Source organism: Tauraco erythrolophus, chromosome 6 (genome assembly GCF_009769465.1).
Source record: "Tauraco erythrolophus isolate bTauEry1 chromosome 6, bTauEry1.pri, whole genome shotgun sequence".
NCBI lineage: Eukaryota > Metazoa > Chordata > Aves > Musophagiformes > Musophagidae > Tauraco > Tauraco erythrolophus.
In genome coordinates this window covers 35,857,354-35,878,118 of record NC_141470.1, presented here as the reverse complement: position 1 = coordinate 35,878,118, position 20,765 = coordinate 35,857,354, and the positions used below count along the sequence as shown (strand labels likewise).

General features: G+C 37.2%; 1 protein-coding gene across 12 annotated transcripts in view; it reads left to right on the top strand.

The window, feature by feature from the left end:
- Positions 1-20,765, top strand: part of GPHN (gephyrin) — a 321,622-nt gene that overhangs the window by 89,096 nt on the left and 211,761 nt on the right. For all 12 annotated transcript variants that reach the window (XM_086614073.1, XM_086614070.1, XM_086614071.1 and 9 more), the window contains exon 2: positions 15,765-15,843. In XM_086614073.1, the coding sequence (XP_086470199.1) occupies positions 15,765-15,843 (79 nt within the window). The remainder of the gene's footprint in view (positions 1-15,764; positions 15,844-20,765) is intronic.

Sequence of the window (20,765 nt, the reverse complement as noted above, 5' to 3'; positions counted from 1 at the left end):
AAAAAAAAAAAAAAAAAATAAATTTGGCAGAGAAGTGTTTCCTTCTTTCCCAATTAATATAACTTTGATATCCATTCCCAGCTTTATAATCTTCACGTCTGGTTTAAAACACCACAGCTCAAAGGTTTCAGTAAGAAGAAAAGTCATTTTATAATGACGGAAGAGACACCAGACTTTTCAGTAGCATATACCATTTACATCTGATTTTGTTGGCCATTTGTGAACTATGGGAATCACTAATGGTGCAGTAAATAATAAAGCCAATAATAACAACAGTAATCCTATCATTCTCATCCTCATCCTCCTTGTTGATCAAGCAGGGAGGACCAAGAGCAAATGAGGAAAACCAGTATACATACAGGACTTGGAGTTTCAGGAGGGCCACAAGAACATGTTATTCTCGATAGGGCTGTAAGAGTGGGAAGAAATGAGCCTAGACTATGGGTAATAACCTATTTAGGCTTCCTAACTGAGAGTGTCATACACACACAGCTTGAGAATGTATTTCAGAGCGTGTAATGCCAAGTGCCATAGCATGCCAGCAGGCAGAGACACCAAACCCGGTGAGTCAGACAGGAGGGATCTGTGATTGCCAGGGAATACTGTCTCTGTGAGTTTCGTCAACGGGAACCTCTCAGTGTTCCTCTGCGGCTCCTTGTTGCAATTCCAGGACGTTGCCTTGGCTGGATGTGTAGGGCAGAAGCTAGTGAGGGGGAACCCTTGGCTGGATGCTCCACGTTGCCATGTTACAAATGTGGCGACTGCTGGGTTTCTTTTGAGCTGTGAGAAATTTAAATGGAGAGGAGCAAGTGTTTATATGGAGTGTCATTCTTCTACAAATGCCAGAATGTCTCGGTATGGTCCTGACAGCTGATTGATTCATTTGATTCATTGCTGTATAAGCAAACATATGAGAGATGACAGGCTGTCTAGGCTTTAAAGACTTCTCCCATTTTGTTGCTTGCTGTAGGCTTAGAGTTAAATATTGTTAAAGATTTGGAATCGTCCAAGAGAGGGAACTAATGGTTAAGAATAAGCAGTCAAATATCAGCGTAACAAGATTATCTCCAGAAGATATATTTTTTTCTGTTCAGGAGGGGAAAAAAGATGTTGTATTTATTCACATTACACGGGGAAAGCAGTAAGATTGACAACATTTGTACCTTGCAAAGGTGTTTAGGAATAGAAATGACTGTGAGTCCTTGAGATGAGACAAAGTAAGTTAATGAGTGACATGATTATGATAGAAATCATGTTTAGGTAGCTAAAATAGATGTAATCTAGGCTACTTATTGCATTAGTGATTCTAATTTCATTGTAACTAATAAGAAATGCAATTTTGAGCATGGCTAAAATACAGTAGCTCAAAAAAGGATATAGTACAAATAGAAGGGTAGGAGTGAACATCCTTAAACACATGGAGGAACATTCATAGGACAAGACAATGGACTAGAGCTTTCTGGTCCTTTGTCAGATGAGGATTGTACCTAGCTAGAAAGCGCTCCTGTTTACCGTCTCATGCATTGAGCTGAAGACCTACAATAAAAGTAAGCAAATTTTAAGCTAATAAAGTATTTTGTATACAATTTATGATTTGTCTCCTAAAATTGTTGTTTTAAAATACCTCATTGTAAGAGCATAGCAAGATTCCAGAAAGGGAATGTACAGTAAACTCAAGTAACTGGTGTATTTTCACCCTATAATCAGGACCTGAAATCAAGGACTGGCAATCAAGACTCCATAAAGAGTCTTGAGTGTTGCAAGTCAGTAAGTAAATATAAACAACAGTATGCAATTGTAAAGCTTACTTCTGTTACAATTTCTTAGAATATTTTTAGTCTCCATATTATTATTCTTTTATGTGTCAGATTTGGTGGAGCATATGTTTCAAGTGATATGTGAAGCATGACTTCTAGTACTCTGGAATAATTTGAGATTGTAATTTTAATAATTAATTGAATTAGTGAGTGATGAGCGGTAAAGTTATAAACACTTAGCTTTTTAACTCATTTTCATATTTCTCCCAGCTAGATAAATGGCTCAGTTCCAACTATTTGAAGCTTTTTCAGAGTCCTCCCATTAGAAGAAATGATAAGAGACATTGGATCATGTCTTCAAAGTTTATTCATAACCGTTAGGAAAAGACACATGGAAACAAAAGAATAATGAGACTAAGGAGTCAATATTCTAGGTACCAGTTCAGTGAAAAATGCTTAGCTCCAGAGCTGTATAGGATAGGGACAGTTTACACATGTAATGTTAGAATAAAGAAAACATTGGGGAACAGTTAAAAATCTTTCATTTTCTTTGAATTAGAGATTGGGCGTAAGGAATAAATCTTTATTTCTTTGGAGTTCTTTGTTTCATAAAATATAGGCTTTGTGGTGAGATATCCTCTCCTCCCATGGCCTTGATGCTGCTGCAAGTCTGAGCTAATAAACCCTGCCATGGCTGAGTTAGCACCATGTAAAGTTGGCACCATGTAAAGTTAGCTTAAGTGTATCTGTCTTGGTGTTTCCTGACCTACGGTTACATAGTGCCGTTAGAGTGTATAAAGTCAGTGAAGGTTGATCAGGAGTTAATATATGTGCCTCTATGCTAGTCCTGCTTTATCCAAGCTGGTGCTGGTGGTGCTGCTGATGGGGTGTCTCTGCCCTATGGTCCAGATTTAGCAGGGCTCATCAGTTCAGACTGAGCTCTTGCCAGTTAAATAAGTCCATGTGCAGTGCTGCGTCTGGGCAAGCAAGTCCTACCAGAAACAGTGTGCGACAGCCTGGGTTGAACCCAGTGAACTCTAATGGGCTGTCTTGTTTTGTGTGTTACACTGCGTGCTCAGTAGGTTTTTCCTCCGTTATCTGAGGTATTCTTTTACTTTTGATAATGGAAAGTTGATTGTAAAAATGAAACTGTATGGTGGTAGTTGCTTTTTAAACAAGTTACAGGATTTATCTTAATGCTGTTTGTTTTTATTGACCACTTCCACTATTGCTTTTATTTGTTTTATTTCTAGTGTTGAAAATTTCTCCTTAAAGGTTTCTATTTCGAAACAGTGTGTTTTGTACTACCACTTGTTTTAAGGAGGCTTAACAGTACCAGTAAAAAAAAGTTATCTAAAGAAAATACTTACGTTTTGGACAAAGAGGAATTGTCCTATTTTTAAGGTTCATTGCAGGCACTTTTGATAATACTGTTTTTCCCACTTCCATAAAGAAATCCACCATAAGCTATCAAGAATTCACATTCAGTGAAATGGAATTTCTAAACATACGAATATAATTTACTGCATAAAAACTAGATTTAGGGAAAAGTAGTTAATGTAAAATAGCTAAATACTGGTTAGATGATAATGTATTTATACTAAATATATGAGTATTTTAATTGAATTTAAGTTTTAACTCATATCCTAGCTTTACATTATTAAATTATACTGATTTGTTTAAAGATTTCATCTTCTAATGATTAAGGAGAATAGTTTAAAGATTCCTCTGGATGAATGGACATCCTTATACCCAATAAAGTAGATAGCTACAACTGAATTTTAATCTCAACATCTTTTCATCTCTCCTACTAGAAGAAAATAATGCTTTTTTGTAGCTCAGTATGGTGCTTGCTGGGCCTCAGTTCAGAGCTTTGCATATAGAGCTGTGGTAAATAAATTATTATTGTGTAATTGCTTGCAGGAGATTCTTCTGTCCCAGGTGATTCATTAGGCACACAAACCAAGAGGGGCAGGTACACCAGACTGAGTTCAGGTGCTAATTTTACTTAGAAAATAAAGGAGAGAATGTGTTTTTCTTCAAGTCCTTGCCGATAGTGGAGTTGTTTGTCCACAGTATGTTTTTATATCCTGGCTTATGTGTTGACTGACATTATTTTGCGATGATGACACCTTCAGGCTCTGAAATCTTAGAGCTGCATAGGATTTAACACTCTTCATTTAGGCAGCGGTTGCGCTTGGTTATCATTGGGATTGCTGCAGTGTTATTAGCTCATTAACACATTTAGTAATGGCAGCTCTGCTTCCTCCTTATTTCTGTCCTTATTTGTTTTCAGTTGAACTCAGAAGACGAACCCAAAATACTCAGTAAGACATCTGGCTTTGTGGTCTGGTCCTGGACCTCCTCCAGCTCTGTGCGTTGTCTTAGTGTTTCCCTTACCCCTTCCTGTGATCTACAATTCATACTGTCCTGCCTTGGGAGTCCTGTTGTATGTGGTTGTAGGTCTGGATTCAGGGAAAGCATCTTCTCAAACTATAGATACAATGACTAGGGGAATGACTAGTTGTCGCCACCTGCTACGATAGAGTTTTAGGTACTTCGAGTGCTGGACAATGGCCCAAATAACACTAAACAAAGTAACTTCTTTTCACTGTCCTTTTTTACTGTGTGTTTTTGAGGTGGTTTCTTTTGACAGAGTTTGGCAGACTATGTTGAACTGTGCAGAAAACACAAGTTCCTTGAGGATGACAAGTTTCTGGTGTCTGGGGCTGTATGAGACGTGAGCAGAGGGAAGACAGGACACTGAGGGCCTGGGGTCTGTGGGTGAGTCCTGGAGGATTACCTAAGGATCAGCAGGTCTGTATGCATTTAGCTGTCCAGCAACGCAAAGGAGGGTGTTGCTGTGTGCCATAATGTGAAGTGTGGTTTCTTAAATCCTGATCGTGTAAAAGTAGGCTCACAGATCCATAGTAAGTTTCATTAACTGATCATGTAAAACTAGGCTCACAGATCCATAGTAAGATGTTTGTGTTTTGAGGACAGGAGAAATGGATGGGTCACTGGAGGGGTTTACATAAGAAACGCAGTGTTTATAGATGGGATGATTCATTAGGAAAGTAGTGAAGTGTAGTTTTTCTTGTGTTTCTCAATCAAGCTGGCAGATAAGATGTGAAACCCGCTAGCATCTGGCATAGGCATACTTTAGCATCTTTAAAAGTGCGTCTAGCTGATATTGATTGCAGACTTGATTAGTGTACATTGCAACCAAGAATCCATGTAAGCTGTTAAACTGGGCCTGTATAAGATGCTGTGAATTGTTTTAGGTGTTGTTAGCTAAGAAGCTAAACGTTCTCTTCTTGAACTAAATAAAATACAAGAAAACGAAGATTAGGGTTAAGAATACGATGTTTTTTTCAGAGTAATGGAAAAAACTGAGACATCCCCTAAAGAAATAAGCAAAGCTGAAATTCAAAACCTCCTTGTAAAGACTGCCCTTTAAAGGAATGGTTCTCGGCAACTGCTGTGAAGTACAGCTGTTCTAATCTGTGATAGGACTAATAATTTCGGAGAAGTCTAAAAGGAGGTTTTACTCTTCAAAAGTACTTAGCTTTTTTTTTATTGTTGTTTTAACTCTTGTACTATCTTAGATGTGCTTACTTACTATCCTTTTCCTTTTCATCCTAGAATTTTTTATGATTTTACTGTAAAAGAAGGTGCAACAAAAACTTCTTATTGGAAATATTTGTTGAAAATAAAACCCCAAAAACCCAAGCTTGCTTATTTCTGATGAAAGTAATCAGAGTCCAAAGGAAACGTTCCATCAGACATTTAGTATTTGTAGCTTTAAGGAATTTTAATTTTTTTATCAGGTAGAAACAATTAGAAGTATTGCTAATGCTACATCTCCAAAGATTTCCATGTCTTTAATGGCTTGATGTTTTTCGTCCTGAAGTTCACCTGATCACTGCAGTGGTCCTGCTGACAGTGTGATTGAGTTGAAACTCAAGCTTGATAGAGTGTTAGATTAAAACCCAGTACAGAATTTTTAGCCTAAGGCCACACAAATACTGTAAAATTTAAATGAGAAATCATTTGAAAGAGGTGTAACCCACTAGACTAATGGATACACAGAGAAAAATGGTTCGTTTAATTGCTGTTAGAAAATGTGAGAAAACTTGGGGGGGGTAGATGTTAGAAGTTCATAGCCTCTAACATAATTCTAACATAAATTTTACAGCATTAGCAACTGTGTCACAGACGACCTCCTGTGTTCAAGAACAATTCCTGTATCTTTTAATGTATTCTTAAATCTGTCAAGAACCAACCTGTGCACTTTCCTTGCCCTCACTGTTGTTACAGAAAGATTATTTGTGAGGTTTCACCCCTCTAGCTCTTAGAAAATTTGCTCTTTATTTATTATGATTTTCTCAGTTATTTTTCTTGAGCAACACTATCTTTTCTCTATCTGATATTTATTTTGCTGGTATATTTATATAAACACACCAGCAGCAACTATATAGTGCTTTCTTTTTGCTAAGCTAATCAAAAAAGTGCTTTTCACCTCCTCTAAGACATCTTCCTTTTCTTTATCATTGCAATAGCCCTCCTTCACATTTGGCTTACGGGTAGCATTATTGCTTCCTTCTGTTTTCTGTAAAAAAGCATAGATTCACATATCTAAATTGTATTTCTTGTTTATGATCACTTCATTTTTCACTAGGTGACCTGAACTTTACTCCTGTTTTTCTAGTAGATTAGCTCTTTTCTTACAGTAGTACTTTGTCAATCTTTGAGGGTACCATTCTGGCACTTCATAGCATTGCGTCTGAAGAGAAAGGGAGAGAAAACTTGCTCTGCTCTGAGATGCAGTAAAGCACAGTTTGAAGAGCTTGCTACGAGGTGTTCTTAAATGTGGATTTTAATTCTGCTGTCTTGAAAAAATATGCTTAGAATTTCCCTATATTTTAGTGTATGACAAAAAACATGTGAAAAACAAAGCAGATGACAGAAACATTTGTCAGGTGTGAGGGGCAGATGTATGCAGGGAGTCAAACTAATAACTGCAGTCTTGTCTTTAAAATCTGTGAAGTTGTGGTTGATAGGTTGTCTCCTGTGCCAAGCTTTACCTGGTCAGAGAAAATAGGGACAAACACATTGTACTGATGGTTACTGGTGGGACAGAGAAAGCACAAGAACACTCTTGCGTGGTGGGTGAGAAAGAAGCTACTTAGGGGATTTTGGTGAATGGAAATAACTGGAATGAAGTAAATGTGTTCTTTTTCTTGTCTGCTGAGAACTTATATTTGGGAGTGAATGAATACATGAATTGAAACTACAGCTAGTCCTGATACTATGACTAGCTCTGAATGCCCAATGAATACAAATTTTATCAAGTAAATTGAAGTTACTGATTTACTCTTTTGTTTCAAACAGGTTAATCTCAGCAGTGTGTTTTCTTTGATCTGCAGGCTTCATCTGATAGCTTGCAGAAGCAGCCTTTGTCTTCCTTTGTTTTCCTACCAGACTTTCACATTACTTCTTACAATAGAGATTCCCACTAGTGGATACATTCTGTAACTTGTTCCAAACTGTTGCACCTTGGCCTCTGTATTTCTAATGACAACTTTTCAAAGATAAAAGGGAAAATGAGTTCACAGTGATGTGATCAGGACCTTTGGGGCTACTTTCACTTCTCTGAAACTGTTGCCGTTCATGGTATGTACTTTGGCAGTATAAGTTAAGTGGTTATGTAAATAGAAAGGATAAAACACTGACTTAAAAAGGCCTTGCTTGTTTTTGGAATGGAGTTTTCTTTGCTCTCTTGGGGTAAAAAAATAATTTGTATCTGGACTTGTATGAAGAGTATTAACCATCTCTGATACTGCATATCCTGTACGCTTTCATTTCACCAGCACGATATTTTGAACTTATTAATGCTACTTTTCACTAATTTAATGAGGTTTATACTTAAAGAAAAAATACAATCCACATAAGAGAGACTCTTTTCTTCATGTGGCTATTTTAGCTCTTTTAATGCTCCGTTTAAATAAAATGTTTTGTTACTTTTTTTGCTTGTTTGTGTCAGAGCTGTCAGGTCAGAATATGTGAACCTGTGGAGGGGGTGGTATGTTTTTCTGTTGTCTGATCCTGCTCATACCTAAACAAATCTTTGACTGCTGTTTATTTGTGTGCTGTAAATACCACTGTGCTTTAACTCAATTTTTAAAATTGTTGCCACTGTGACATGTTTTCCCAGATACTGCGCAACCTACCTATTAGTAACTATGGTAAGGTGCTGCAACTACTTTTGTTGTTAAATAGTTGGTTAAAACTGAAAGTGTTGCCATTTTATGATTTGATTCTCTTATGTGCATTTTTAGCAGAATGAAGTTTAAAATAGAAATGAAAAGGGAGGGAAACTTGAAATTTGGTGTGCATCTATGCCTTGCAATTTTTAAAATGTTCTTTTGATTATCTGCCATGGGAAAACAAGGCTTACATGATTGAAAGATAGACAGTGTCATCCTTCAGTCTTTCCATTGGTCTTTCAGGTCCCCCCTTTTAAACCTGTTTAACTCACATATGAAAAAATACTGATAACAGGATAATAGAAAAGTAACCACAATGTGATAAAAAGAGAACTTTAAAGGATACTGTTATCTATAAGTTAAGTGAAAATTGGCAGCTGGGGAAAAAGGTGACTCAGATTATTACTCCCACTGAGGAAAAGGCAGTTTGGTATCAACTGGTGCTTTCAATACTTGGCTTTTTATTAGCTTCAGTTCTCTTCCTTCTGTGGGTATCAAAGGGAATCTGGTTTTATTATGATGATAGCGCATGGCATTTAGGGAACAAAGATCACAAGTTCCTGGGAAACCAGCCTGCATCATTTCTGCTAGTCACAGACGTTTTTTCTTAGCAGTTATGAGCATTTGCATGCAGACTTGTAGTTCTTTTTATTCTGAAAATACGTCAGAGAAATTTGTGTGCAGATATGCAAATAGTGTAAGTGCTCTTCTTACAATTAATTTGCTGTCTTCTGTAATAGATCTGGTGAAGGTGCTACAAGATTTCTGTAATATGCCATCTGTTTTATGTATGTTTTCTGGTTGACATGCAGTCATTTGAAAAATATGGCAATAGCAGAGAAAAGAGGCAGGATATTTATCTCTGATGTTACTGTTCATGGGACAGGCAAAATACTTTAAAACAGTTTTAATAGTAAGAGAATCAATCTTTACATTCTGGTACTATCCCATTCCTTTGCCTTCTTTAAAGTATGCCAATAGGTCAGGAGTTCTGTGTCTGCAGGAAAATAGGATTTGAAAGAGAGATGTTTTGAAGTCTGAGGAAAAAATTCTGTTACTTTGTTATATCCTAAAACCTAAGCTTCCTGAGCAATGTTTGCCATGTCTTGAAGTAAACAATATGTGCAAGTACAATAGGTGAAAGTGGGCACTTGCTACAGTGTGTATAAGGTTGGGCCCGTAAAAACAAAATACTTGAATCCTGCTACATTTGCATGCAATGCGTGGAACAGAACTACCTGAATCTGAAATTAGACTTCTAAATAATGCATTACTGCAAGCAAAACCAGAGTAGAATACAATGCTGTGCCACACCAGTACTTTCCAGAACATCCGAAGTGTATTAAATATTTTTTGTATTTATCAGCTGCTGAATGAATCTGGTATAAAAACCTAAACATATAAATGATCCTATAAAAAGAGGGATAAGGAAGAGAGATCTGCTATGGGAAGTCTGTGAAAAATACTATAGTCCGATGAAGAAGTCCTGAGAAAAAGAACTGAATTTACAAGATGTTGCCACTAAAAGTAAAAAATGTATAAGAAATGGGTATCTTATACTTCAGTGCATACTGTTCAAAGTTGTAGTAGTCCATAGTGCATCAATTATCAGTGACTGTCTGTGTGTAGTGTTTTTGTTGTCAGGATGGTTTTTGTCAATAGGTAACCACAACTAGCATCAGGTAATAGTAGTTTCCAGTTTTCTGGAATTGCGTATTTTGATATTGGGGAGATAAACATTATTATTCATTTTCTTTACCAAACTATAGATAACCCTTCATTTTTTGAGGGTAATGATTGCCTTTTTTCCTAAAGCATATGATATGAAAATGACCATTAACAGGTGTAGAATTGGAAGTGCTTTGATCTAAAGAGGGCTTTTGTTTACTGAGAGTAGACTGTGCGGGATAAGAGATTAAGTGGCGTTTTTAAAGGGCTGTATTGTTTTCAAAAGGTAGGACATAAAAAAAATAAAGTTCATAGCAGACTATATCCTGCCTCCACTTGAAGAAAATATTAATTTACCTTCGGAGTTGAAGAACTTCTCTTCTACTTCTCATTTTGGAAATTAACAGGCTCATAATCCATTTTCCTTCAGTATGGTCTCGTTTAAAACTGTTAAAAGAAAGCAAAGGAAAAAAAATAATTGTATGGACAGATTTAACAGTTCATAAATGCCAGGCTTCACAACTGTTGTAAACTGGATATTTGCACATTAGAGTGTGAATGCTGATTTTAACCTTTTCATATGGAATTTTGTATGCTGTGTAAATGACAGGTGAGAACTGTGTTCCCTTATTGGCTTCCTGTCGCCGCTGCTTCCTAGGCACAAGACTAGACAGGGGTCAGAAACAGAACATCGGTAATAGAAACCAAGGGCTGAAAGTAGGATGAATGTTGGGAGAATTGGAGCTATTACTAAAACCTCTTCACTTTTGGTACATGTAACAGCTCACTTGAAAGTCAGATTGTTTCCAGGGTTTTTAGGGATTTCTCTGTTTTTCAGACTGTGTTTCCATGATAGGAGTGAGTTCAGTCTATGCCCGTATTTGCTACGTACCAATATTTAATTTCTTAAAACATTTACAGTACCTTATAGACTGTACAATACTCCAAGGAGAAAATGCGTTTTAGACAGGTCTGTTTATTATGATTCTCCTTTTCATAGCCTTGAGCCAATTCTGAGTTACTTTTTCAACAGCAACAACAGATCCTACACTCTCCATGTTTTTCCCACAGCTCAGAGTGAAAGCTACCTTCTTACTGAATGTGCTCACATGTAGGGAGGTGTTCACCTCTGAAGAAGAGTAGACGTTTGGTTTCACGAAACTTGGAAACATCTCTATAACTGTTTGCATGGCCAGGGGAATGAGAGGAAAAAATTCTTTGGTGTCCTTATTCCAAACACATGAGGTTCACAGTATTTCCTGGGAAAATTACAGGCTAATTGGGCCCTAATAAATGGTGTGTGCAAAGTGCTAATTCTGAGCTGTGTTCAGCAGCAGGAGCAGCTGAGAAGTTCAGTGAGACCATGGCCCGTGGTCCTGGGGAGTATTTGCTGGGCAGTGTAAGAGATGTTTTGTTTGAAGTTTGGAATGCATACCAAACATTTAAAATGAACAAACAACCAAAAAAAACCCTACACAGCAGATTCTTTTCCCTTGATTTTCTGATTTTTTTGTTGTTGCTGCTGAAATGATGTTGTGTTCTGAACTTCCTTCAGATGCTTCCACCAACTTTATATTTACCTCCAAAGTTGCCTTGAGTCCAGACAGTTCATCATGGAAGAAGCCCAGCCATTGCAGAGCTCTAGGGATGAGTTGGGGCTTCGAAGTTCTCTGTGATGACTGTTCCAGACTTACTCTGGGGACCTAGGAGAGTCTGGTTGCAGAGCAATCTACCTTTCCAAGTCCAAGGTCCTGCACACGGGTCGGGACTATCCCAAGCACAAGTACAGGCTGGGCAGAGAATAGATTGAGAGCAGCCCTGAGGAAAAGGGCTTGGGAGTGCTGGTCGATGAGAAGCTCAACATGAGCCGGCAATGTGCGCTGGCAGCCCAGAAAGCCAATCATATCCTGGGCTGCATCCACAGAAGCATGGCCAGCAGGTCGAGGGAAGTGATTCTGCCCCTCTACTCAGCTCTCGTGAGACCCCACCTGGAATACTGTGTTCAGCTCTGGAGTCCCCAGCACAAGAAGGATGTGGAGCTGCTGGAACGGGTCCAGAGGAGGGCCACGAAGATGATCAGAGGGCTGGAACACCTCTCCTATGAAGACAGGCTGAGAGAGTTGGGGCTGTTCAGCCTGGAGAAGAGAAGGCTCCAGGGTGATCTTATAGCAGCTTTCCAGTACCTAAAGGGGGCCTACAGGAAAGCTGGAGAGGGACTTTTTACAAGGGCGTGTAATGATAGCACAAGGGGCAATGGATTTAAACTGAAAGAGGGCAGATTTAGGTTAGATATAAGGAATAAATTTTTTACTCAGAGGGTGGTGAGGCAGTGGAACAGGTTGCCCAGAGAAGTTGTAGATGCCCCATCCCTGAAGTGTTCAAGGCCAGGTTAGATGAGGCTTTGGGCAACCTGGTGTAGTGGAGGGTGTCCCTGCCCATGGTAGGGGGGTTGGAACTAGATGATCTTTAAGGTCCCTTCCAAGCCTAACCATTCCATGATTCTATGATTCCTTGTCTATAAGGAAGTATATGGGGGGAGTGTAATATAGATCAGAGACTCAGCCATTTGGTATATATGCGGAGGGGAGCAGCTAACAATTCTGTATGTCTCCTTAAACCATGCACTCGTCACTGCTTAAAACACTACCTTTTCTAAACTTTTGGGAAGTTAAAAAAAAATAAATTAAATTTTGAAACAACACAATAAAATCCTACTTGGGGAGTGTGTTCTTATAGATGTCCTATGCAAAAGTTAAAGACAAGAAGTTAGGCATGGCCTTTGTATGTGTAGTACAATTTGTGGCTGTGATGCAAAGTTTTCTTCTGTCTTTTCTTCTCTCAAACCTTAAAGCACCATTGATCATCCTGATCTTTCTGCCATACCATCAAAACATAGCTTCACCCCGTGTCCTGTTTAAAATAAATAGCTTGCTTTTCAATTGGAGTATACCGTTTTTAAAATACATGCAGTTTTGATTTATGGTTTTCTAAGCTGAGAGAAATGTAGTACCTACTCTGCTTGATTGCTTCCACCCCATGTTTACTGCTGAACATTTGTTTTCTTTCCTGGGCTAGACTTTGTAAGGATGTGAGGGAACATGGCTGTGCTCGCGTGCAGGTCAGTAAAGTGCACCAAAGTCTTCCCGTAAGAGGCTGTATTCCAGCCTATTCCACTAAATTATTTCCTCTTCCTGGGAGATCTCCTCTTGCTATCAATGCTAGTAATTTAATTGACAATTATAGTCAAATATTAATTTTCAAAAATTTTGTTTTGGTGAATATTAACTGTTGGAATTCTCGGTTGTTAAAACTGTGTTTGAGATTTTTCACATTTATCTGAGTTTCTATGTTTTCTGATTTGGGTTAGAACAGTAACCTAAGCGACTTGCTTGCAAATTTGCAGCTTTCAAGTATTCTGACTCTCCTATGATCAAAACAAACAAACAAACAAAAACAATAAAACAAACAAAAAAAAACAAAACTAAAAACCTACACCACCATCCTCCCTCCCCCCCCCCAAAAAAAAGGGGGAGGTGGGAGAAGGGAGAGAGAGGGGAAATGAAGTTGATACCTTTTTCAAAGTTTGTAGATACTTGACTGGTGTTGAGTTAGTCTTGTTAGCAAAAGCTTATATTACCCAGCTCTGCTAACTAGAGGGAAGGTTTACAGTTTTCAACTTCATTCATAAAAAGAGTGTTGTAATATTAGAGTTATGTTGAGACAAGTAAGAGAAAGACAGTCTCTAGCAAGTCTAGGCTTTCATTTTAAACCTTTATTTCAAACACGTTTTGTTTAATAAACTTAATGAGTTATACAGATAATGGCCAGTTTTACTGATAAAAAATTTTATGTTATTTTTTGGTTTCCCTTTTAAAACTTTTGAACAGTTGCAATATTTTCTTCAGTTATAATTGTGATTGCTTTCAATGAGGAGATTGGAGAAGACAGTAGAAAAAATACAGCTTATTTAGATAAAATATTTAATACTTAAGAAATGTTTGATTTGTCAGTAATGAAAAAACATTATTGACCATCATTTTTGTTCATGATATATAATGTTGGCAGAGGAGATATGTCGATACATCATTAGAGTAGGATTTTTGGTAAGACAGTAGGTAAAATGTTGTGTTTATTGTTTTGTTGCCAAACTTGACAGGAGGCAAATATAAACTATCAAATATCAACCTAGCTTGGATTTTTTTTCTTCCATAAAATCTAGAGTGTAGGTTGTTTGCAAGTCAGCTGATCTTGGAATTGCTCCTTCAGCTCAGGAGTTAGAGACTGCAAATTCAAGGGTCTTGGGTTCAGTGCGATAGGTGTGCATGCAAATGAAAAAGTTCCCAAAGCCCAGGATGCTCAAGGTGACCTTACCCTGGTGAGGTAGGTAGCTCTTGCGAACTCAGGGCAGTTAAATTTTAGTTTATTATTGAGGTGATGATTAAGCTGTCTCGGGAGGAACAAGCCAGGAGTTTTGGACTTTGTTAGCAGGAGTGACTGCTGTTTAAACTGAAGATTGTGGCAATTACCTCAAAGACAAGAGGCTCCTTGTGATACACTGCCTGACTCTCAGGGATCCTGTGCGACTATTGGGTAACGTTTTCAGAGACAGCAGATAAGAGAAGCTGAGAGTATCAACTGGTTTTTACAGTGTTGAGGTGCAAAGTAAGCAAACTTAAATGTTATCAACACTTGACAAATACTGCCCTTATTGTCGTATACTGTTAGCTGTCAGGCTTTGCCTGAGGGCCCAGAACAGTACCTGTTCCATCAGCTCCCCCAGCCCCTTCTTCTGGGACCCTTTCTTCCAGTACTTGTCTTTCCCAGCAGACTAACAGGCTTCATGCTTGTGAGATGCGTTGACAACAAGGGGTGGTAGTAGACATGTTTTGCGTTTTTGTAGTGTTAGGTAGGTCTGTCACAGTATGTATCATAATCTGTGAAAATAACATATTTTGGGAATGATTTGCATTTTTTCGATGCTGATGATGCACATGAATACTCATAGATGTAAATTTAAAAGAGTCCTGCATTTAGAGAGAGAAGTAGGAACACTTAACTTTTTTTTTTTGCCTTTCACCAAATATGAGGCCTTATTCTGTGTTGGAAGATGAGCAGTAATGCATTTCTTCATAAACTCTCTTCTATCTGGCAGATTTCCTTGCTAGTTACAGCAAATTGATACTTATGCTGATTTTGCCATTTCACAGCCTCTGTGTCCTTCGGAAAGTTTGCTGTAGCCCGAAATAACTGTAATTCCTTTGAACTGATGGTGATTTTTTTTTTTAAGTGTTTGTGCCATTACTCTTTTTCCACCTCTCAAATTGACTGTAGTGTTGTTTAAGAGAAATGAGCCCACTTGTGGAAATGGGGTACATATGCTGAGAATTAGCCAAGAGAACAGATTTGAAGTTTCAGATTTATATCACATTGTCATCTTTCTTTTTTTAATGTAGTGAAGAAAATAAAAGCACACTAATACTCTTCTAAAATTCTGTGAAATTTACTATATGGTAATTTCAATTATTATAGTAACTAGCTTCTTTACATGCACTTTATAAGTTAATTATAAACTATTTGAAGACATTTTTGCTCTTAATTGTCTGTTTCGCTATTGCTTATATTACACATCTTTCCTAATCCATGATCAACTGTGAACTTAAATACATAGCAACTCTTGTTGTCTGAGTAGGTAAAGAATACTGACTGGTGCATGATTAAAGACTCTGCTGTTAAGTATGTGGGTATCTGTGTACACTTGCTCATCCATGTTTGTGTTTGAGACTTCCTGTAGCCACAGGTGGAGAAGTAGTAAGGACACCAGCTGAAACTGATTGTTTCCCCAAAATCTGTGATGCAGTGTTTATCACTTTCCGTTGAGTTGACTTATCTTTAAATTAGGTAAAACCTCACCGAAAATCAGACTTTATAAACAGAACATTCAAATTAAAACAAAAAGCATTTCTAGTTAATCTAAAGAACTGTTTCTGTTCTTAATTTTCCACCTCTTTTGTTTCTCTGTTTTTGTTTTGTTTTAATTTTATTTCTGGTTTTTTTTTTTTTTTTTTTTCAGTGAGTGACAGTTGCTTCAGGAACCTTGCCGAGGATCGTAGTGGGATAAACCTTAAAGATCTGGTTCAAGACCCTTCTTTGTGAGTATCTGGCTCTTATTGCTAAGCAAAGAAAAGCTTCTTCATGATATCCTTGTGAGTAGTTTTGTAATTATATAAAGAAATAGTATGATGAAGTACACTTAGTGCTTTAGGGGTAACATGCTTGCCAAGTTGTTAGTCTTTAATACAGACAAATATTATTAAAACCATGTTGAGTTTACCTACTTCTGTTCATGAACTAACATCCAATCAGCACATGTGATAAAGGGTACAAGAGCAGCCATCAGAGGTAACAGACTGTGCATGCTGGTATTTCTATGGAGGAGTTGTATACAGTGTCACCCCTCTTTGTTTAAGGAGGAACTGCATATAAATTAGGCAATTACTGGATAATTGTTATCATCAATTATGTTAACATGTAGAATCTTTTTTCTTTGAGTCTGATTTCATACAGCTGATACTTATTTCTTCCAGAAATACCTGTTTTAATGCAAGTGTATGAGCAGGTGATCTAATTTTTACCACATGGCAAGTCTAGTGGTCTTCATCTCAGTGTTGTGTTTCAGCCTCATGAGCTCTGAGCCAGAGTTGAAATTGTATCAAGCCTTTTTGTTTGGTGGGTGTTTTTTTCTCTTCACTTAACTTTAGTATTGGCTAGTGTGCAGAAGTGTGCCACTCATTATGGGGGAAGGGAAAGAGGAAGGATAATTCTCATCTTTTTAACACAAATGATGGTGCATTCTACAGTGGGTTCTAAAGTGATAAGCCTTTACACTGGCAGCGCACATTTTTCAGTGTTGATTGGGACATAGTGGAAAATAAGGTATATTTAACATCTTGTTTCAGTTACAGGGGAATTTTAGTAATAAAGTAGATATAGAATTTATTTTGTCATGTTGCTACAGGTAAATGACAGATATTTATATACACATGTATTCTTGGGAAATTTTGACATAATGTATGTAACATGTAATTTATGATTACATTATGTATGTAATATGTAATTTATACTTCTGAAACAGTACAAGGGACAAGTATAATTATTGCTTGGGATTCACAGAATGAATACAATAGGTAAATTTTTAATAATTACTATTGAAGTGTTAAAGTCAAGGCTATTTCATAGGTCTTAATTTTCAACTAAATTTTGCCTTTTGAGTGTTTTGTTGTTTTTTTTTCTTTTTGAGAATTGTGTGTGACTTTTTGGGCTGCAGTTATGCTTACTTTCTACGCTTAGTTTTGTTTTGCATCTCTGGAGTTTACTTTCAGAAAGGTTGAATTGCCTTTGTTGTAGAATGATTATTTTTCTTAATGTTTACTAAAAGTGATGAAATCGTCTAGTTTCCTTCCTTGACCGTAACTTACATGAAGAAGGTTGTAATAAATTATTGTAATCTGGAAAATAAATGAAATAGATTTCTGTTGCTTATAGCTTAAGAAGCATAAGTGACTGCCAAGTAGCCATTTTTATCACTTTGAAAGACTGAATAAAGTCTCTAAACATCTGTTAGGTCTCAAGGACTGTTCAGGACACTTCTATTATATGACAGATTATAGTGCAAGAAAATTCGACTTCTTCCTGTGTAATATTAGGAATGTATAGGCTTTGTTTTGTCTTTCCAAATTGATATTCTTGCAGTTTTATGACTGAGTGCCTATGAAGAGTTCTTGCAAAACGTGTATTTGTGTGAGTGAATCTCCAAAATGAAATGCTCTAAAGCTATATTGTTCAGCAGTGCCTTTTGTAGGTGACTCTAAGGTCCCATGGTGTCTGAATTCTTTATTATGCAAAGAGAAATGCAAAGGACAGCGTGGGGCTGAAGCATGAGAGTGCCAGCCAAAGAGTTTTTTTTTTAACCTTTTATGAAATAAGAATAAAGTTTAATTAAAATATTTAGAGTACTTGGCTAAGGTTTTCACTATAATGGTACCTGAAATCGCAAAAGAACATTTGATTCATCCTCTTACCAGTTTAATATTGACTATTTAGGATTTCTTTACTGCTCGTTTACTCGGACTGTAGATGAACAGCCTCTTTTCTTTGTAGTCTAATATTGGATACCAACATCAGGTTAACATAAAAGATTCTAATGCGCTCTCTACGAATGTCTCTGTCACTCTAAAGGTTTGCAGTGCATTTGTAATATATGACACTAATAAAACGTTTAACAAAGAAAGTGCTAGAGATTTTAGGTTCATTAGCATATAAATAGATAATCGGTGTATACTTTTAACAGGAGTTCGCATTGCTAGCAGATGAGGGGTTAGCAGCAGAGGTAGAAATACAGTATAACACATCAAGGGGATAGTATTAAAAAACCTGTAAGTGATTTTAGATTAAGATGGTTTGATGCATCATGTAAAATGCATTTTGAATGGTGTCCATTTCTTGTGAGACTTAGCTACTTCATGCGGTTTTCTAAGTTATGTTGTCGTGTCCCTTGTTGTTTGCCTTTCTTAGCTCCATCACAGACTTCTCTTCTGTTATTGCAGAAGGCTTTAGCTGAAAGTGTGCCTTTACATTGAAATGAAACTCTATAAAGATAGTATTGTAGGGTTTTTTAATTAGTGTCTGATTCATATCGAGCGTGCCTAATTGTCAGGGTAGTCTTATTTCCCCTACTGATTTCCCAGCTAGAGCAGTGTAGACTCTCTAAACTTGATCTGCTTTCAGTTCTCTCATCACCAGTAATAAAAGCTCTGCTGCTCAAATCAGGAGTTTGATCATCTCTTTCTACCTGTATGGGGTTTACTCCATCATGAAAATAGAAATGCTAATTAAGGAAAAAAAAAACCCATCATATCAAATAAACACGAAGTGAGGAGTTATGGACTGACTGTGGGAGAAGGGAGCAACAACTTTACTATTTAAATCTCATTTTGTAGTTAATTACCGAAAAGTTGAATTTGAACAAAAAGTTGATTAGAAGTTCAACTGAAAAGGTGATTTGAGAATTAATTGCTGTGCTTTATTCATTGCAGCTGATGATAGAATGGTTTAGGTTGGAAGAGACCTTTAAAGGTCATCTAGTCCAACCCTCCTGCAATGAGCAGGGACATCTTCAACTAGATCAAGTTGCTCAGAGCCCTGTGATGTCTGTGCTGCATACAGTGTCCAGTTTTGGACATAAAACTTAAAGATAGAGAGGTGTGTAGGAGAATGGCAAGAGGAGGAGGCGGTTAGAAAGTGAGATGCATGACAGGTGTCGATTAATTTAGAAAACAACAGCTGAAGAGAGGAAGTATGAGTTGCCTACAGTATGTAAAAGATTATTAAAGGGATTGTTCTTTTTGGCTAATGAGAAATAATTAGTTCAATTTATGGCAGATGAGATTGGTTGGTGGGAAAAAATTCTGAATGTCAGTATGATAAAGAAACTGGAATCTATTTCTAAGAATGTCAGGGAGAGGTCTACAGATTATGGTCTACATATATTTGATCCTGTGTAAGTGTAGAGAGCTAGAAGGGCAAACCTTTTTCTTTTTTTCTTTTTTCCCCATGAAAAAGGTATGCATTTTGGCAGTTTGGCACCAGCTTAGTTAATATGATCAAAAAACAGATGGAAGTTACTTTGATTGCTATGTAGGTAACTTAATGTGGCTATGAATATTCAAAGCCTGTGATTTGGTTTAGATGATACATCGGCTCCAGCCCTGCCTACCGTTCCAGTAAGACATAAAAGATATTTAAAATTTTGCATTCTATAGTGGAGATTTATCTACATGAGAATACTATAGGTGTCTTTCCATGAACGGTCCTAAACAGCAGAGCTGCAGACAACTGATGTAATTGGAGGAACTAGGCTGGTGGTTGTTAGGTGGTGGTGCAGATGTTCTTCAGGCTCTGTTCAGCTGAGGTAAAATGCACTAGAACAGCTTAAGATGCTAGTGAATCCTGCTTTTTGGGGAGGATCTTCGAGGCTCTGTAGCAAGGCAGAATTTCTTAAGCTGGTGCTCAAGGAAAGACAAAAAATCCATCAGTTGATTTGACCTCTTTCTCAGGAGCAGGCTGAATACTACTCTTTCTTTCCTTCCTTCTCCACCCTCAATACCCAATCTGTGCTGAGGAGAGAAATGGGTTAGATAGAATTGAATATGGCTATCACCTGTAACTTCTAGGTTCTTTACTGCTGAATTTCTTCTAACTGTACGTTATTTAAATACACCTCTGAAGCGTGAACCATCAGATCATTAGAGTTAGGTATACCTCCACCTACTTCAAGCAGAATTTCTATGTGGAGACATCACCAAGTTTTAGGTGTTAGCGTTGCTTTGAGATGTTCTTTTCAGCTCTAGCATGTATAAAGGCATAAAGTTTATAAAATACTTGTCTAGATAAAAAGGAGGATGGTCTTAATTTTTCTGTGCAATTCAGTAGCTGCAGCGCCACATAATCACTGATAAGTATTTGTTTTGGAAACATTTTCAGAGCTTCTTTGAGATGATGAAGATTCAAGAGATTCTGAATAACTTCCTTCTTTCTAAGCAAAATCGCATCACATCTGAACTGTTTCATATCTCCTTCAGATTAGCTGACCTCAATTAAGAGAGGGTAGATAAATCTAAAAGGTAAGAACAGGTAGTTTTTGACAGGAGATCTGAAGTTGTTTTAATATCTATGTACTGCAGAAGCCACCTTTTTTTTTTCCGTCCAAATTGTGAGAGGAAAATTTATTTACTCTCTATGTAATTGTATTAGAAAGACATTCAAAATGTTAATAATCCACAAGTTTAACAGGTCAGTGTTAGAAACTCCTGGATGAACTTTGAATTCCATTTGTCTGAGATAGAAGGAGATAGAAGTCTGACAGAAGTTGTCTTTGTCACTGCCTAGTTGTGTTTTACAACTTTAGAAGAAAGAGCTAGATAATTTTTGCAGAAGTAGTTGAGAGAGCTTTAGAATTTGTCATTTAATCTTAAGGACTGAAGATGATGAAATAATTCTTAAGGAGCTCTGATTT